At 44.2% G+C, this 18,420-nt stretch overlaps 2 protein-coding genes across 3 annotated transcripts; both read right to left on the bottom strand.

The window, feature by feature from the left end:
• Nucleotides 1–2,508: 2,508 nt before the first annotated feature.
• On the bottom strand, nucleotides 2,509–13,477 carry LOC120047324 (serine/threonine-protein phosphatase 6 regulatory ankyrin repeat subunit A-like). Its single transcript, XM_038992848.1, has 6 exons — nucleotides 13,348–13,477; nucleotides 12,671–12,783; nucleotides 9,874–9,952; nucleotides 9,200–9,270; nucleotides 8,906–9,085; nucleotides 2,509–2,656 (listed from the first exon to the last, which is right to left on the bottom strand). The coding sequence occupies exons 1-6, from the start codon at nucleotides 13,475–13,477 to the stop codon at nucleotides 2,603–2,605; spliced, it is 627 nt and encodes a 208-aa protein (XP_038848776.1). The 3' UTR covers nucleotides 2,509–2,602.
• Nucleotides 12,632–17,187, bottom strand: LOC120048846. Of its 2 annotated transcripts, none has more exons than XM_038995131.1 (3): nucleotides 13,379–17,187; nucleotides 12,946–13,033; nucleotides 12,632–12,783 (listed from the first exon to the last, which is right to left on the bottom strand). In XM_038995131.1, exon 1 carries the CDS (start codon nucleotides 15,182–15,184, stop codon nucleotides 13,856–13,858), a length of 1,329 nt encoding a protein of 442 aa, XP_038851059.1. In that variant the 5' UTR covers nucleotides 15,185–17,187; the 3' UTR covers nucleotides 12,632–12,783; nucleotides 12,946–13,033; nucleotides 13,379–13,855. Both variants share the same exon structure in this region, with proteins under 2 accessions (XP_038851059.1, XP_038851060.1).
• Nucleotides 17,188–18,420: the final 1,233 nt, after the last annotated feature.

Below are 18,420 nucleotides of genomic sequence, written 5' to 3'. Positions count from 1 at the left end.
GCGAGGGCCAGCCGACAAGAGCATACAGGTCGTAGTGGTGGGTGGTATAAGGGGCTTTGGTAACAACACGGATGGCACTGTGATAGACTGCATCCAGTTTGCTGAGTAGAGTATTGGAAGCTATTTTGTAGATGACATCGCCAAAGTCGAGGATTGGTAGGATAGTCAGTTTTACTAGGGTAAGTTTGGCGGCGTGAGTGAAGGAGGCTTTGTTGCGAAATAGAAAGCCGATTCTAGATTTGATTTTGGATTGGAGATGTTTGATATGAGTCTGGAAGGAGAGTTTACAGTCTAGCCAGACACCTAGGTATTTGTAGTTGTCCACTTATTCTAGGTCAGATCCGTCCAGAGAGTGATGCTAGTCGGGCGGGCGGGCGGGTGCGGGCAGCGAGCGGTTGAAAGGCATGCATTTGATTTTACTAGCGTTTAAGAGCAGTTTGAGGCCACGTAAGGAGCGTTGTATGGCATTGAAGCTCGTTTGGAGGTTAGTTAACACAGTGTCCAAAGAAGGGCCAGATGTATACAGAATGCTGTCGTCTGCGTAGAGGTGGATCAGGGAATCACACGCAGCAAGAGTGACATCGTTGATATATACAGAGAAAAGAGTCGGCCCGAGAATTGAACCCTGTGGTACTCCCATAGAGACTGCCAGAGGTCCGGACAACATGCCTTCCAATTTGACACACTGAACTCTGTCTGCGAAGTAGTTGGTGAACCAGGCGAGACAGTCATTTGAGAAACCAAGGCTGTTGAGTCTGCCGATAAGAATACGGTGATTGACAGAGTCGAAAGCCTTGGCCAGGTCGATGAAGACGGCTGCACAGTACTGTCTTTTATCGATGGCGGTTATGATATTGTTTAGTACCTTGAGCGTGGCTGAGGTGCACCCATGACCAGCTCGGAAACCGGATTGCACAGCGGAGAAGGTACGGTGGGATTCGAAATGGTCAGTGATCTGTTTATTAACTTGGCTTTCGAAGACTTTAGAAAGGCAGGGCAGGATGGATATAGGTCTATAACAGTTTGGGTCTAGAGTGTCACCCCCTTTGAAGAGGGTGATGACCGCGGCAGCTTTCCAATCTTTAGGGATCTCGGACGATACGAAAGAGAGGTTGAACAGACTGGTAATAGGGGTAGCAACAATGGTGGCGGATAATTTTAGAAAGAGAGGGTCCAGATTGTCTAGCCCAGCTGATTTGTACGGGTCCAGTTTTTGCAGCTCTTTCAGAACATCTGCTACCTGGATTTGGGTGAAGGAGAAGCTGGGGAGGCTCGGGCAAGTAGCTGCGGGGGGTGCGGAGCTGTTGGCCGGAGTTAGGGTAGCCAGGAAGAAAACATGGCCAGCCGTAGAGAAATGCTTATTGAAATTTTCGATTATCATGGATTTATCGGTGGTGACCGTGTTACCTAGCCTCAATGCAGTGGGCAGCTGGGAGGAGGTGCTCTCCATGGACTTTACAGTGTCCCAAAACCTTTTGGAGTTAGAGCTACACTATGCAAATTTCTGGTTGAAAAATCTACCAGACACTATCTGATACCAATTGAGCCTTGAGTTGGGGAGGAGTGAGCACTTTGGGGTAGCGGTCAGGTCAGATGAAGTGAGGAAGAACAGATATCACAAAGGTTCTGTCTAGCAACAGAGATGCATTGGCTGTTCAGAGGTGTAGGAGTAGACTCAGCATAGGAGAAAGGATTAAATATCAGTGCTTGTGTGAATATGTTTTTTGTCTAATGCAGCTCTCTTGACCCTCTGGGAAGAATAAACTTGGTTTAAGCTTTCATAGTGTCCGTCGAGTTTTTACTCTGAGAATTAGAACCTAACAGTTGGCACTGCGAGCAGGGTTCACCACGATTTGCAGTCGAACTAGAGATTCTGAATCAGTGAAACAGAAACAAGGTAGGCACAGTTCCTACACCTGTTATCACTAATTCTGACATCTTGGGGAGATGAGAGTCGTACGCTGAACCAATTATAGGGTACGGACCTAGAAAGCCTGAGCTTATTCAGTAGTCCCATTGTAATTATGACCGGTCGTAGCTTTGTGGTATATGGTAAGTCCTGGAAGGTAAACCACAACAGGTTGATACCTGCAAAGGGTAAGTCCTAGGGGATAATGACCCGGGTGGGGTTGGTTACCGGCTAATACCTGCAACGAGAGGGTGAAAGTCTCAGCCGCAGAGGCCATGCGGCAGTAGAGTGGGTGTGGATGGATAAAGTGACATGCTTGTGTACTAGGATAAAAAGTTGCCATTCAGGGTTAGAAGAAAAGCATTAAGATACTCGAAAGCTGTTGGATTTGGGTGTATTAGCAGTAGCAATAAAGAGAGGTTGGTTTTATGCCCTGTTAAGGTGGGGAACCATGACAGATTATGTGGAAATAGGAAGACAAGTGTGAATAATTTTAGTAATGTGTGTTATCAACAACAGTAATATTTGAACAGATTGGAGATGACTATCCATAACAATGAAATCCTTCATACAGTGAGGTTAGGTTAGGTTACCATGCTTGTCCTGAACCACAGCTGTAGACACAGCCTCCTTCAGGTCCTCAGACACTAGCTTGGAGATCCGTTACAGGATGTCTGTCACCCCACTGAGCCCCTATTGCAGGTTAGGGGTCACATCCACTTGAATGTCCTTCATATGACGAACCTCCTACAGAGCAAATGAGGAATATATGATATTTATGATTCATGTTAGTAACAATACAATATGGGAATTTTATCCCAAAGCTACCTACAGCTAACATATATATTTATGTATGTGATCTATGTAAATAAAGGAATATAACACAGCTGTAAAACTGTGAGGACTATATGGTGGAGGCCTACCCATTTCCCAGGAGCATTGTAAAAAGTGGATTTGGGTACAGTGTTTATTTCCCCCTAATATCTTTGAATATTACACCTAAAATAATTAGGCCTACTTCTTTCTACTGCTGATCTGAGACCATTAGGGTTAAACATTACAGATATAAATGCAATATATGGAGTAGAAAAGATTGCCTGCCCACCAGAATCAACATATGTTCTACATGGTCTATTTCTATCTGAATGTAACACCTCAATCAAGCATGTTAATTGATCGTTAAGTCATGTTTGTCAGGTAAACGGTCATTAGTGGCCTATATAAGCCTCATACAGGCCATGTGTAGACATTACCTGTTGATAACACAGACTAGTTTCATGATCATGGGAGGTGTGAGAGAATTGCTGCGCTTTGTGTTGACTGTGGGGGTTGTGAAAGGGTGGTTCACTAATGTTTTATTTGGATTGAAGGGATTTGTTTGGGAAATATGCTCAACTTTATCAGTTGGAGATTAAAATTTTATTGTCTGTTTGTTCCGCATTGGTCATCTGCTATTATTAATATATGTAGCTCTTTTGTGTCAACTCAACTTCTGTTAACACTTTCTCCTCAGTTTCTTGTTACCCTGTTGGAAAGTCCCAGAAGCAAGAGCAAGTCTCTCTGCAGAGGAGACTTGGAGGTAAGTGTTTCTTTCCACAACCCTTCTAGCTTTGTACTGTGTCTATGGTGCTGCTGTGTTTGACACTCATTCAACACCATAGAGTAACTCACTTGTCTAAATAATGTTGTCAAACCCTTTGATTTGGTCATTTTGCTTGTGTACCTTAACCTACGTTTTTCAGAGCTGTCATCAAATGACGTCTCCATTGTGCATGCCCTGGCCTTGCTCCGATCCATAGGGTCTGATGCTAAACAAGACAGAAGGTAAGGTCTGAAACATACTTTTAGAACTGCGTTCAGTGGGGTACATGTTGGTCAACATTAAAATGGGAATTTGGCCGTGACCGTGTAGAACAGATGTGCTCCTGTAGAATACCCAACGGTTCCTTGTCTTTTCTCTAGAGCACAGGTGTCAAACTCATTCCACGGGGGGCCGAGTGTCTGCGGGTTTTCGCTCCTCCCTTGTACTTGATTGATGAATTAACATCACTAATTAGTTAGGAACTCCCCACACCTGGTTGTCTAGAGCTTTATTGAAAGGAAAAACCAAAAACCTGCAGACACTAGGCCCTCCGTGGAATGAGTTTGACACCCCTGCTCTAGAGTATTTGTTGACTAATGAAGTACAATCCCAAGCCTCTCCAAACCATGGTATCTCTCCAGCAAATGATGACCTGTCCTCTGAGGAGAAGCTGAGGTGCATGTCGTCTGACTACTCTACTGCTACCGCTGAAGCTGGGCCGTCTGACGATGTTGTACTGAAGCTATATCATGTTAGTACAATTGAAAACCTACATCTTATCAACATACTTAGTCCATCATTCTGACATAATAACACAGTGGAGGTGGACCATACAGTTGAGCTGTGAGGCTAACACACAGCCAATTCATTCACTGGGATAAGGACATTAGTCAGATTGTAAATGATGTGGTCAACTCATTACACATGTAAGCAGCCCAGTGGATTGCACGGCGGTCCTTGTCAAAAGCATTAATGTTGGCTCCTCTGGAGAGAAGCAGCCTCACCATCTAACAGGAAAAGGAGAGAAACAAAACACAGGCTGAGGCAAGATCTGCTAAAATCTGGCGTCAAAGCCTCTCGAACAAACTCAAGCATACAACTAGGGCTGTGACAGTCATGGGACTTCCGGTGTCGGTGATTGGTGTGCCATATGTACAGTCATCGACAACTGAAAGCCGATGGGCGTAACATTAGCGTGTTTAGGCTTAACTGTCTTGCTCAAAGGCCCGTAGGTTAACTTTTACCGAACCTCAACCCCGGATCCGGGATCACCCCCCACCCCCCCCACACTGATTAGCATCGCTAGCATAGCGTCACAATTAAATAGTAGCATCTAAATATCATTAAATCACAAGTCCAAGACACCAAATGAAAGATACAGATCTTGTGAATAAAGCCACCATTTCAGATTTTTAAAATGTTTTACAGGGAAGACAAAATATGTAAATCTATTAGCTAACCCCGTTAGCAAAAGACACCACTTTTCTAACTCCATCAGTTTCTTACTCCATCAGGTGCTATCACCAATTCGGCCAAATAAAGATATTGATAGCCACTAACCAAGAAAACCTCATCAGATGACAGTCTGATAACATATTTATTGTATAGGATAGGTTTTGTTAGAAAAATGTGCATATTTCAGGTAGAAATCATAGTTTACAATTGCACCCACCATCACAACTCGACTAGAATAAATACAGAGAGCAACGTGTATTACCTAATTACTAATCATAAAACATTTCTTAAAAATACACAGCTCACAGCAATGGAAAGACACAGATCTTGTGAATTCAGACAATATTTCAGATTTTCTAAGTGTTTTACAGCGAAAACACAAATCGTTATATTAGCATACCACATATGCAAACGTTACCCGAGCATTGATTCAAGCCAAAGAGAGCGATATCGTTATCATCGCCAAAATATATTAATTTTTTCACTAACCTTCTCAGAATTCTTCCGATGACACTCCTGTAACATATTACAACATACATATAGAGTTTGTTCGAAAATGTGCATATTTAGCCACAAAAAACCGTGGTTATACAATGACAATACTAGCAAAACTAGCCTGAAAATGTCGGGCGCCATCTTTCACAGTGATCTTGTCTCATGGATAACTATTCATAAACTTGACTAAAAAAATATAAGTTGGACAGCTATCGAAAGACAAATTAGTTCTTGATGCAATCGCTGAATTACATTTCTAAAAGTATCCTTACTGTGCAATACAGGGTTCGCCAAGCGAAGCTATACCAAAAAAAATGGCGGAATATGCGTTTAACATTTTTCGACAGAACAACGATTTATCTTCTTAAATATTTCTTACTATGAGGTGATCTTCCATCAGAATCTTGGGCAATGTATCCTTTCTTGGGTCTAATCTTCTTTTGGTCGAAAGATGTCCTCTTGTCCGTCGAAATGCCCACTAACGTTCGACCGGGACCCCGAAACGTGCCCGGCGCTTCAAAGTGCATCACATAGAAATGCCTCAATCGCACTAAACGGATATAAATTGCTATAAAACGGTTTAAATTAACTACCTTATGATGTTTTTAACACCTATAACGAGTAAAAACATGACCGGCGATATATTACTGGCTAAACAACAGCTTGGAAAGAGAGCAGGTCCGACGTCCATCGTGCGTCAGGCGCAGGGAGCAAAAGAACGGTACATCCGGTCTTTGGCCTTTTATACAGGCCCTGATTGCGCAATCGACTCCATTCAAATTGTCACCACTTACTGACATCTAGAAGGCGTGGGCAGTGTTTGTATCCTCATAGGATTTACAGGGACTTTAAAACTGACCTGGGACCAGAGGCCAAAATTTCTGAAATCTCACTCCCTATCAGGAAAAGTGCTGTAGAATGAGTTCTGTTCCACTCAGACATAATTCAAACGGCTATAGAAACTAGAGAGTGTTTTCTATCCAATAATAACAATAATATGCATATTGTACGAGCAAGAATTGAGTACTAGGCAGTTTAATCTGTAGAGCAAATTATGCTAATGCGAAACAGCACCCCCTATAGTGGCAAGAAGTTAAGGGGAAGCAAATTGTTTTTTTTAAAGCATTCCATGAATCACATTTATAGACTTATGTAAGATAGTGGACTATTACTAATTTGGGTAGTCATCATTTAGAATAATATAACTCGATCACTGTTCAATGCAGCGTGTGGTAGAGTAAGGCTAGGCTGTCAGATGTGTTTCTCTTCACCAGATTTGGGGGGCATTTTTAAAATGAATTATCATGCAATTCTACTACACTTTATGACTAAAGATTAGCAGAATCTTTTTCAATATGACTTTCAAGTGGCACTGACCCAGGGATAAAGTGAATATGCACAATCACTGTTTTTTTTTTTTGTAATGAGAGCCAACTTTTCCACCTCACTCCTCCTCCGACCTACTGTAACAATGAAAAAGGTCAGGTGAAGGGCAGAGGCTACCCACCCACCCCCAGGTAACTAGGCTATAGTTACCCCCAGTCCCCACATTTCACCTCACCCCCTCCCAATGAACTGACCTTCATAGATTCTCTCCTATCAGCATATACAGTTTAAGTCGGAAGTTTACATACACCTTAGCCAAATACATTTAACCTCGGTTTTTCACAATTCCTGACATTTAATCCTAGTAAAAATTCCTTGACGTAGGTCAGTTAGGATCACCACTTTATTTTAAGAATGTGAAATGTCAGAATAGTAGTGATTGATTTCAGCTTTTATTTCTTTCATCACATTCCCAGCGGGTCAGAAGTTTACATACACTCACTTAGTATTTTGGGTAGCCTTCCACAAGCTTCCCACAATAAGTTGGGTGAATTTTGGCCCATTCCTCCTGACAGAGCTGGTGTAACTGAGTCAGGTTTGTAGACCTCCTTGTTCGCAAATGCTTTTTCAGTTCTGCCCACAAATTTTCTATGGGAATGAGGTCAGGGCTTTGTGATGGCCACTCCAATATCTTGACTTTGTTGTCCTTAATCCATTTTGCCACAACTTTGGAAGTATGCTTGGGGTCATTGTCCATTTGGAAGACCCATTTGCGACCAAGCTTTAACTTCCTGACTGTTTTGATGTTACTTCAATATATCCACATTTTCCTACCTCATGATGCCATCTATTTTGTGAAGTGCACCAGTCCCTCCTGCAGCAAAGCACCCCCACAACATGATGCTGCCACCCCCGTGCTTCACGGTTGGGATGGTGTTCTTTGGCTTGCAAGCCTCACCCTTTTTCCTCCAAACATAATGGTCATTATAGCCAAACAGTTATATTTTTGTCTCATCAGACCAGAGGACATTTCTCCAAAAAGTTTGATCTTTGTCCCCATGTGCAGTTGCAAACCGTAGTTTGGCTTTTTTATGGCGGTTTTGGAGCAGTGGCTTCTTCCTTGCTGAGCGGCCTTTCAGGTTATGTCTATATAGGACTCGTTTTACTGTGGATATAGATACTTTTGTACCACTTTCCTCCAGCATCTTCACAAGGTCCTTTGCTGTTGTTCTGGGATTGATTTGCACTTTTCTCACCAAAGTACGTTAATCTCTAGGAGACAGAACGTGTCTCCTTCCTGAGCGGTAGGACGGCTGCGTGGTCCCATGATGTTTATACTTGCATACTATTGTTTGTACAGATGAACATGGTACCTTCAGGCGTTTGGAAATTGCTCCCAAGGATGAACCAGACTTGTGGAGGTCCAAAAGAAATTCTGAGGTCTTGGCTGTTTTCTTTTGATTTTCCCACAGTTTGAATGTAGGTCTTGACTAATTGACTCAAATGATGTCAATTAGACTGTCAGAAGCTTCTAAAGCCATGAAATTGTCCAAGCTGTTTAAAGGCACAGTCAACTTAGTGAATGTAAACTTCTGACCCACTGGAACTGTGATACAGTGAAATAATCTGTCTGTAAACAATTGTTGGAAAAATTACTTGTCATGCACAAAGTAGATGTCCTAAATGACTTGCCAAAACTATAGTAAACAAGAAATTTGTGGAATGGTTGCACAACGAGTTTTAATGACTCCAACCTAAGTGTATGTAAACTTCCGACTTAACTGTAGAGCAGATCTGCTGATTGTGGTGCATCAAAAGATAGTTGGAGAGAAGATGTACACAGTTTAATAGATGGACAAAGTCAGCAGAACAATAATAAATAGTTACCGCTGCTATGGGTAAAGTGTATCTACGTCAATAATTTTTTTAATAAAAAATAAATAAAAAGTTTGCAGTTTTGACGGTTATTTTATTTTCATGGAGGTCTTCATCCAAAACTGTCAATGTTATCCAATTACCATCACAGCCCTACATACAACCATTGTAACTAAGGGGATGCATCATGAATTCAACCTGGGGATAGGACAGGTATAAAGTGTAGACTACAGTGTGTAATCATGTCCATGCTAATTGCTAACCTCCAGGTGTCCCCTGAAGACTGCATGGTGCAGCGCCGTGTGCCCGGCCTGGTCCGACACGTTCAGAGCCTTGGCACAGCAGACCGCCTTATTGGCTGCAGCGATGTGGAGCGGCGTCTGCCAGTTCTTGTCCCTGGCGTTCACATCAGCAGAGTGTTTCAATAGCACCTGGACTGCCTCCTACAGGAGCACAGTTCAAATCATGTTCAACTTTGTTTAAAGTGCATTTAAAAATCACAACACACTGAACAGTAAAACACATATGCACAGGTGTGTGTGTATCAGTCCACGTACCTCACTGCAGGAAGCCACGGCCCGGTGCAGAGTATTGAGACACTTGTTGTCTTTGGCATTTACTCTGGCTCCTGGGACACAAAGACAGGGGACAGACAGACTCTGGGGTGATAAGGCAACAACTTAAATAGCTGGAGCACAGAAATCAGTGTCCAAAATAACACCCTAATACCTTTTATCGTGCACTACTTCTGACCAGGGCACATAGGGCTTTCCTTAGGGCTCAGGTCAAAAGTAGTGCACTATATAGGGAGCCATTTAGAAAGTACTCAAAGCCTCTTGTAGAGAGCTATTCTGGGACATGGACTTTCATTACACAGCAACACTGAAGGAAAATGTCATGTCACTGAGTGGAGAGGAGTAGAAGTAGCTCAGCCAACGTGAGACGAGGTGCAACCCACAATCATGAGGACATTTGGGAGGAACAGGTGCGACTCTCGCTCACAATTTAAATCTTGATGCTAAACTTATCAAGTTAAAATCGGGACGTTTCAGCTGTCAATGGCCTTAATTAGTTTTTATTTTTTATAAATACGTCGGCTGCACATAAGATCTTTAATGGTGGTAAGTATGAGGCAAACGGTCACATGCAAACACAACAAGCATCAAAACAGAAGTCAAAATCCGATGGACATGAGTCATAGCCTAATCATTCTCTTCAATGATAACCTTACCTGATAGTATGAGTAGCTCTAGAATTTCTGTATCTCCTAGATAGGCAGCGGCATGCAACGGTGTCCGCTTCTCATTGTCCTGTAGGGAAGAGCCAAGAAGTGTCATAGCTGTTTCATATTCAGCCATTGTGGATACAGGGATACATTTGATTTTAATCGTACTCGTTTATACATTGTTATGGCTTGGATACTTCAGATGACAGCTGGATATTTATGGCTCTAACTAGCCTACACACTGTAACTAGGCTACATACTGTAACTAACGGTATTCAATTGCGTTTCCTTTGAAAAGGTGCAGATGGACTCAGCTTGGAACCAGCTATGTAGTATCCACTGTCATCTTCGTGATAATGCTTTATACTGTTGAGTTTCTCTTTACAATAACAAAAAACAACCCGCTAACCTTAACCGGGGATGCAACAGATTGGCGATGAGGCACCGGAGTTTTTGTCCGAAGGGGAACAGAGCGAGCAAGAACGTGTTACCTCCATGGAGACGGTCTGTGTAGAAAAGCTAGCACGGAAGAGGTCGTTCGGCAAGGCCGAGGATTTCCACCTCGAGGAAAGTTTTGAAGCTAATGGGCTCAAGTACGAGGATATGTCTAAAACCATTTTTCTGATGATTGTTGGTAGAAAGACTATTTGTTAATGGGGACTTAATGCGCCACAGAAACCAAGTGAAAAAACGCTGACAGAGTTGGTTGCGCTGTTAGTCACTACATACCGAGGACAAATTGTATTGCTGAAAGATGCTAGTTTCATGTAAGGAGTCAGTCAACTCGAGGGAGAGTCGATTAGTGAGTAACGTTACTTGGCTAGTTTAAGTAAATTCAGTCTGTCAGTACGTGATATGTGTGTGGTGTTAAAAGTGCAGAGCTGAGAGACCGTTTACTGAATGTAGCTCACACAAGACTTAACATTAGCACTGACTGTGAATATGGGACTTTCTTTTGAACAAGGAAAAGCACACTGCAGTTTTCACAAAATACTTTCAAAGCAAATGCAGTTGAGAAGAAAAGCGTTGCTAAGAAAACGGAGGCAACCCGTAAACCATGTTACCATTGTGTGGGAAAAGGGCACAAGCCAGATGAGTGCCGCTATATGGATTATGAGTGTCTGGAGTGCAAGAAGAAAGGACACATAGCCAGGACATGCCGCTCGCGTCAAGTGGGAAACAATTAAACGAGGCAAGTGACATGGAATAAGCACCTGGATGCTACTGAGAGAGGCCTCCTCACTGTGACTGCAGAAAGACGAGTGGAGCGACGATGATCAGGGCAGCGCACACCAGCGAGAGAGAGGACAAGAACGTCATTCCAACACAGAGGAGCATTGCATCGCCCTCAAGCGCCAGAGTTTGGAGCATTACATCTCAAATGAGAGTGAGAACTCTGATAAAGGGACCTCAGCCGTTGTCACCACTGACTATGAGTTGGGTAATGTAAAAGGAACTGAACTGGTTGCATTAGAGGTAAAGACTATGTGTATGTAAGGATAGATGATGTGAGACTCAACATGGAAGTTGATACAGGTGCAGCAGTTTGATATCAGAGAGGTTGTTCAACCGCAAGTTCAAAAGTGCAAAATTGAGCCCTGCAAACTGGGTGTTAAAAACATAGTCATTAGTTCTAAGTGGGAAAATCTCAGTCCCTTGACTGTACTCCCAAGTGTAATGGGAGTACAACGTTTTTAGACTTGCTGGTGGTAAAAGGAAATGGTCCTGCCCTGCTGGGTAGAGACGGGATCAGTCGGTTGACGCTAGACTGGTCACGTGTACACAGAGTAACAGCTGTAGAGACAGATGGTTTGTGTGAAAATATTGATGTGTTTCAGCCAGAGTTAGGAATGCTAAAAGGTATCACAGCCAAGTACATGTAACTAATAGGGCTGTACATCATTTCTGCAGTCCTCGCCCAGTGCCGTATGCACTTAGAGAAGCTGTTGAAAAACAGCTAGTTACGGTTGGAGTCAGAAGGGGTCCTTACTCCAGTTAACTACAGTCAATGGGCTGCTCCAATTGTGTGTATCCTGAAAACAGACAATACTGTAAGAATATGTGGAGATTACAAGGTAACTATCAATCCGTGGCTGGAAGTAGATCAGTATCCCTTACCAAAAACACAGGACTTGTTCACAAAGCTGACCGGGGGTGAGACGTTAACAAAGCTGGATTTGTCACAGGCATATGAGCAAGTAGAGTTAGAGGAGCGGTCTAAGCACGATCTCACCATGAATACACAAGGGGTTGTTTTAAGGTCAACAGGCTTCCTTATGGTGTTGCCTGTGTGTCAGATATTTTTCAGAAAATTATGGATCAGATCCTACAAGGTATAGAAGGGGTAATCTGTTATATTGATGATATGCGTGACACAGAAGAAAACATGAGAAATCTTGTAGAAGTCCTAAAAAGACAAAGCCTGCAATCAGAATGTTAAAAGAGAGATGTTCTTTCTTCCAGAACAGCATAGCCTATCTAGGTCATGTGATAGATGCAGAAGGGATACACCCCATGAAACAGAACTGAAGCTATTGAGAAGGATCCCATTCCTACAAACACCACTGAGCTCAGGTCTTATCTTTCGTTACTTAACTATTATGGCAAATTCATTCCAAATCTGTCTACCATAGTTAAGCCTATGACCGCTCTACTGCAGAAAGATGTAAAATGGGAATGGTCCCAGAAAAGCCTACGACACATCTACTTAGTAGCCAGGTGTTAGTTCACAACAACCCATAGCTGCCGCTCATACTAGCCTGTGGTGCTTCACTGGTAGGTGTGGGGATGCAACAGCCCTGACTATGAGAGGGCGTTTACGGGACTGGGACTCCTGGGGAGCAGGGGCCAGTGTGGTTGTCAGGTCCTCCTTGGGTGGGGAAGTGGATGGAACCTCTGGAACCTCACACTCAGCATCTGTGATAAGAATATTTCATAATCAGAAAATGAACGTGTGTGTTTGTCTGTCTGTCTGCCTGTCTATCCGTCTGTCTGTCCGCCTGTATCTGTAGTCACTGTTTTAACAAGCTGGCCATAGGGTGATACATCAATATGACATTATCGATGCTTATCACTTACTCTGTGAAATATGAGTCTCTCTGAGACGTTTGGTAGGCAGCGCATCCTGTTCAGGGTGGCTCTTCGGTTCCCCTTTTGTCTTGAACAGCTGTTGACAAAACACATCAGGACAACTGAGCCTGTGTAAAATATATGGTATGCATCCCAAAAGGCACCCTATTGGCTACGTAAGGCACTACTTTTGACAAGGGCCCATAGAGCTCTGGTCAAAAGTAGTGCACTATATAGGGAATAGGGTACAATTTGGGACACAACCATTGACTCTCTCCCATGTGTATTAGGATTGTATTACAGCGACCTCACTCAACCTCCTAATGACAATGACAACAGCATTGTTCTAATGCTGAGAGACATTAGGTTTAGTTTAATGAATCTGTAGGGTACATTTCAGCCCTGCCTTACAGAGGTCATCTCCAAACACTGAGCCCCCTACCTTCATCCTGATCTTTGGAATCTTGCCAATTTTGGGGAGGAAGTGCCACTTCCTGTTCTTCTTAGTCTCCTCCCCTCTGGCAGAGGGAAGGCGGGCCATGCCGTCAGCCTTTACATCAGCCGGGCTAAGGCTCCTGGCAGGGAATTCCTCAGTAGCATTAAGGTCAGCCACAACACCATGAGTGATGTCACTTGCGGCATTGCTGGTGTCTAAATAAGAAGAGCAAGCTGGTGTGACTGACCTGGGTACAATAACTGGGAGAAGAGGACGCAACAATGGAAAGCAGTCACTGCGTTCCAAAAGGCATTCTCTTCCCTTTATAGTGCACAACTTTTGAACAGGGCCCATAGGGTCTGGCTCTGGTCAAAAGTAGTGCACTAAACATGGAAGGTGCCATTTTGGACACAACCAGTGAAGTTCACATCATAAAACGCAATGTGTCATGTTACAATGAAGTCCTATGGAGATGAGGTACTTTCACTTACCACCCTCCATTGCGGACTTGGACAGATCAGTCAGGCTGTCCATCACCATGTCTGTCATCAACTTGATGACCTGATCCAAAACCCTGTCAGCAGTGGGTGGCATAGGCCTACCCAAACACTGCCCCAGGAGTCTGCTAACAGAAGTGTGGGCAAAGCTGTAAACGAGCTCTGACGCATCGTCCTTTGACAGCTTCCTCAGTGCTGGATTTGGCAGCGCTGGTTGAGAGAGGCTTCTGTGGCCAGTCATGGATTGAAGCTGGCGTCTTATGGTTCTCTCTTGAATGAGACCATGGACCTTTGCGATCAGGTTGCCAGACGCATCTTGAAGGGCTTCAATTGACAGAAGCCTATCCAGATTTTCTTCTGCTGAAGTCATCTCTGGGTCGTCTGTCTTCAATGTGTCCATTATAGTTTTCACTATGATACTGGTGTCAGATATGTTAATTTCTTGTTGGCTCACAAGCGCTGACTGTGAACCTGTCTTGTCCATTGCGTTAGAGGTATGGCATTCTGTCCTTGTGATCTCATCGGCAGCGCTCATGTCAGGCAACAGGTCAAGGCTCTCCAGTAGAGAGTCTAACATGTTAGTGGCTATCAGACACTCCTCACTTGCATTCTGCCCAACAGATGAACTCTCAGAGTTGGCCAATCTGCACTTGATCACATTTAGGATCAAGCTGAGTGTCTTCTTTGCAGTTTTGCTAAAGCCTTCTTGGCTGAATGCCACTGTTCCGTCTTGTAGAGCCACAAGAGGTTCACAACTTTCACTCAATCCACAACCATGGAGAGGAGAGGCTCTCTTCAAACTGGTGTCGCTCACAACTAACATACTCCTGGTGGGCAGACTGACATCCTCACTGCATGTGTCAATTAAATGGTGGTCTGTGGAGGAGCCACTCGAAGACACAAGGGCTTTAAACCTTTTAGTCAAACTGACTTTTGAAAATGGCTTCTCACTTCTTACAGACGGAGGGCGGCTCCTGTCCTTAAGAAGAGCAGTGTCACGGGACTTCGAGCATCTGAGTGTCTCCACAGGGGTGAAGTCCAGCACATCTTTGGCTGTGGTGACTGACACGGGTGGAAAAGACAAAAAGACGTTCAGTCTATCCTTTACTCTGTGGTACATGATTTGAGCAGCAAAAAATGAGTTGTCAAAGACAACTCTGGGATTGAGTTGGGACTGCAGCTTTTTCTCTCCTAGTGGGAAGGAGTCTGCATCCTCCACTGTGTACTGGGATACACTTTCAAGGTCTTGCATGACCATATTCACTATATCTTCAGTTGTAGAAACCACATGGTGTGAGAAGGTGATGCTAGGCATGCTCTGTGGCAAAGAACAGTTGGCTTCGCTAGCAGCTCTGAGAATGGCCTCACGCACAATCTGTTTGGCCTTAGCTCGGAACTCAGCACTGTGAAAGCTCTGGATGGAAATGTTAGAGGTTCTGCTGGCTGCACTATGCCACGCTCACGCGATCTCGATCTCAGCTGACGTCACGTCACTCGAAATGCTGAGGTCCTCCAATTTCAAAATTATCGAGTCCAACTTCTGGTTGAAGTCGAAGGACGCATTTGACGTGTTCTCCCCAACGGAAGCGAAGCGGTCTTCCTTTGAAGTCTCCAACCTCAGCACCGAGATCACCTGTTTGATGACCCCTTTAGTGCAGGTGTCGAGGGTGAGCTGGTGGGCTGAGGCTGAGGACATAGAAGAGGTATTACTGTCTGTCTTCTGTACAGGAGATACCTCCACAGTGGTCTCAGTTACAAGTAGTCCAGTGTCATAGAGCTCAATTTGCACAGGAGTATTTTTTCCCTCAGTGAGAAGGTGAGAGGTGAAAAGCTTCCTCAGTTTGTCCAGGGTTTTGGTATAAATCTTCTGGGAACCTGAACTCACTTCCACCCAGAACATTTTGCGACCTGATTTCGTACGCATGGAGGCCTTATTGACCTCAAATACCTCATACAGGTCGGAAATAATTCCACCAAATAGATCAGAGGATGCCTCCTCAATATTCTCCGTGGAAACACAGACAGACAGAACTTCCGACAGTTTCCCACAAGTGTCAGTTTTATCCAGCATGCCAGTATATGTCACAGCTGCATCCTGAATGGCCTGAGTGATGCATTGCTCAGCTTTGACGATATACTCCTCCACTGGTTGACCATGGAGGATGTCAACTTTATCAGCAGGGAGCACCTTCTGAATACTCACATTCTCCTCTGATGGGCGTGGACTGTTGAAGATAATGCTCTCAGTGACCATGTTAGAGGAGGCGAGAGATGAGTCGAGAAGCAAAGACCTGTATATTATCGAGGTGGACATCTCTGGGTGCTTTATCATAGCAGCCTCCTCCAAAATGGCCGACGGGCCCTGGAGGACGTCAGAGATATCCATGTCCTCAATGGTCTCTACCAGAGACGATAGTAGGTCTCTGGCTGACAGGTTGGTAGGTCTCTGGCTCTCGAGCTCTGTTTTGATTGCTTGACAGACAGTTGCTGCAGCAACAGCAGAGCTACAACACAACTGCTTCAAGGTGGAGTCAGAAATAGATGATGACAGATCTGTCATGGACATGGTGGAGAGTTGACTCAGAGACAAAGGGTCTGAGTTTGACAGACACCTGTCTGACCAAGTCCCCAGCAAGAGCTCTCATGTCTATTGCTCCACTAGCTGAGTTGTAGGAGCAGGCACTCTGTGGCCTTGACGGGCTCCTCCTATCCAAAAATCCTGTTATCCCAAAAACCTCAAGTACAAGATCCACAACATCGGATGACACTTCTGTCATTCTGTTGTTGGACAGAAATTGACTTGGATGAATGGTGCCTGCATTCAGAGTCCAGTCGCAAATAGAGTTGTCGGACTCACTCTGGACTAGTGGAACTAGACAGGTTTCACTTGGACCTTGACCAAAGAGTTCTGCCATTTTGAGCAGAACTGATCTTAAGACCTTTGACTTGGAAATGTTCAGCAGTGGGTCGTTGTTGGACAGTCTGGTGGACGGTCTACTAGCCGATCTCTGAACAACTAGGCTTTGTACTTCTGCCGAAATGGCAGTGAGAAAATAGGTCAAGGGGCTGGTCGCTCGCCCCTTGTTTCCTCCATTGGCTTTAGCCTTGAAGATGCTATCTATGATGATGACTATAACCTGTCCAGCCAGAGGACCCAATATGGCCTCAAGCTCCCTCTCTAACTCAAGGGGAGACTTGTTGCCGTGCGCAATATGCTCTATGGCATGGGAATACATCTTAGCAGACACCATGCTTAGCATCTCTTGGGCAAACTGCTGACTTGCTGAGATACTACCAGACAGCGGACCTAGAGTTCCCTGACTGAGACTTCGCATTAGCTCAGCCAATCTGGAATTGAGAAGGTTCATAACCAACTCTACAATACCCATCATAAACCTGGTGTCCGTTGGTATTTTGACAGGTCTGTATTTCTCCCGTCTACTCCAACTGGACGACAGTAAAATGTCACTCTGCGACTGGCCGCTCTGGACCATGTTGAAGACAGAATCCTGAGATTCCAAACACAGAACTGAGTGGGGTGTGTGTCTCATCTCTCTATCACCACCCTCAGGTGAGGAGATATATCGCTCTTCGTCCTCACTCAGCAAGGAAATCATGGACCTGCAGAATGCACAACAGAAATGAATAGTACATTGTAACAAAATATGATCCAAGAATTTGGAACACAAACTCAACCTTGTTATTGTTATTCAAAGAAAGCATTGTGAACCATATCAAACGACACTCACGACCAAATACTAACATTTAGAGTAAACCTTTTCGAGTGCTTGTGTAGTATCTAAGTAGTATTTCTCACTAAGTGGATCTGGAATGAATATTTGTACTTATGACAAGGGACATGGGAATAATGTTTTTGGAAAGACCTACAAGAAGAGGAGAGGATAGGGGTAAGTACCTGTGAGAGGAGGGGATAGGGGTAGGTACCTGTGAGAGGAGGGGATAGGGGTAGGTACCTGTGAGAGGAGGGGAAAGGGGTGGGAGTTCGTGTGCTGCAAGCGGTTCTAGAACTGGTGCGCCTACTGGGTCCTCCACTAAAGCTGAATCTGACGCTGCGGCCAAGAGAAGTCACTTCTCTTGCCTCATTACTTCCTGATCCAGAAGAGCTTGACGAATCAGAGAGCTCTATCTGCATGGTGAGGTCAAGGGCGGGAATGACCACAGTGGATGTAGACTCCATCACCCAATTTGTAATATCCATGCACCTGGCACTAAACTCATGTCTGCTCATCTGAAATGTTGAAAGACCATACAGAGTTAGTTTGTTAACGGAGCTGCACTGCTGCACCATGTGTTTACTCAAGCTAGTCAATTAAAGCAGTGGTTCAGGATGTTCCACAATGCTGGAAAGGGGGGCCTGAGGGAAAAAGTTTGGGAACCTCTGAATTAAAGGTCCTGCACGATTTCCACCAATAAGAGTTTGGAATGTTTGGTCCATCTTACCAACATGAACTACTTTAGAAGTGACTATAACTCACCCCGGCACGCATATTCTCACTCAGCAGATTCCAATGGCTGAAAAGTAAATAAATA

The sequence above is a fragment of the Salvelinus namaycush genome, chromosome 5, assembly GCF_016432855.1.
Source record: "Salvelinus namaycush isolate Seneca chromosome 5, SaNama_1.0, whole genome shotgun sequence".
Lineage (NCBI taxonomy): Eukaryota > Metazoa > Chordata > Actinopteri > Salmoniformes > Salmonidae > Salvelinus > Salvelinus namaycush.
This window is presented reverse-complemented; position numbering and strand designations above follow the sequence as displayed.

What these genes read in the sequence shown, in the direction of transcription:
- LOC120047324 (XM_038992848.1), bottom strand. Translation starts at nt 13,477, where the DNA reads ATGGCCCGCCTTCCCTCTGCCAGAGGGGAGGAGACTAAGAAGAACAGG. An exon ending in CCCGTAAACGCCCTCTCATA is followed by an intron (nt 9,953 to 12,670) that starts GTCAGGGCTGTT and finishes TCTTCCCTACAG; the next exon opens with GACAATGAGAAGCGGACACC. An exon ending in TCTTCAGGGGACACCTGGAG is followed by an intron (nt 2,657 to 8,905) that starts GTTAGCAATTAG and finishes TTTGCTCTGTAG; the next exon opens with GAGGTTCGTCATATGAAGGA.
- LOC120048846 (XM_038995131.1), bottom strand. Translation starts at nt 15,184, where the DNA reads ATGCCTAGCATCACCTTCTCACACCATGTGGTTTCTACAACTGAAGAT.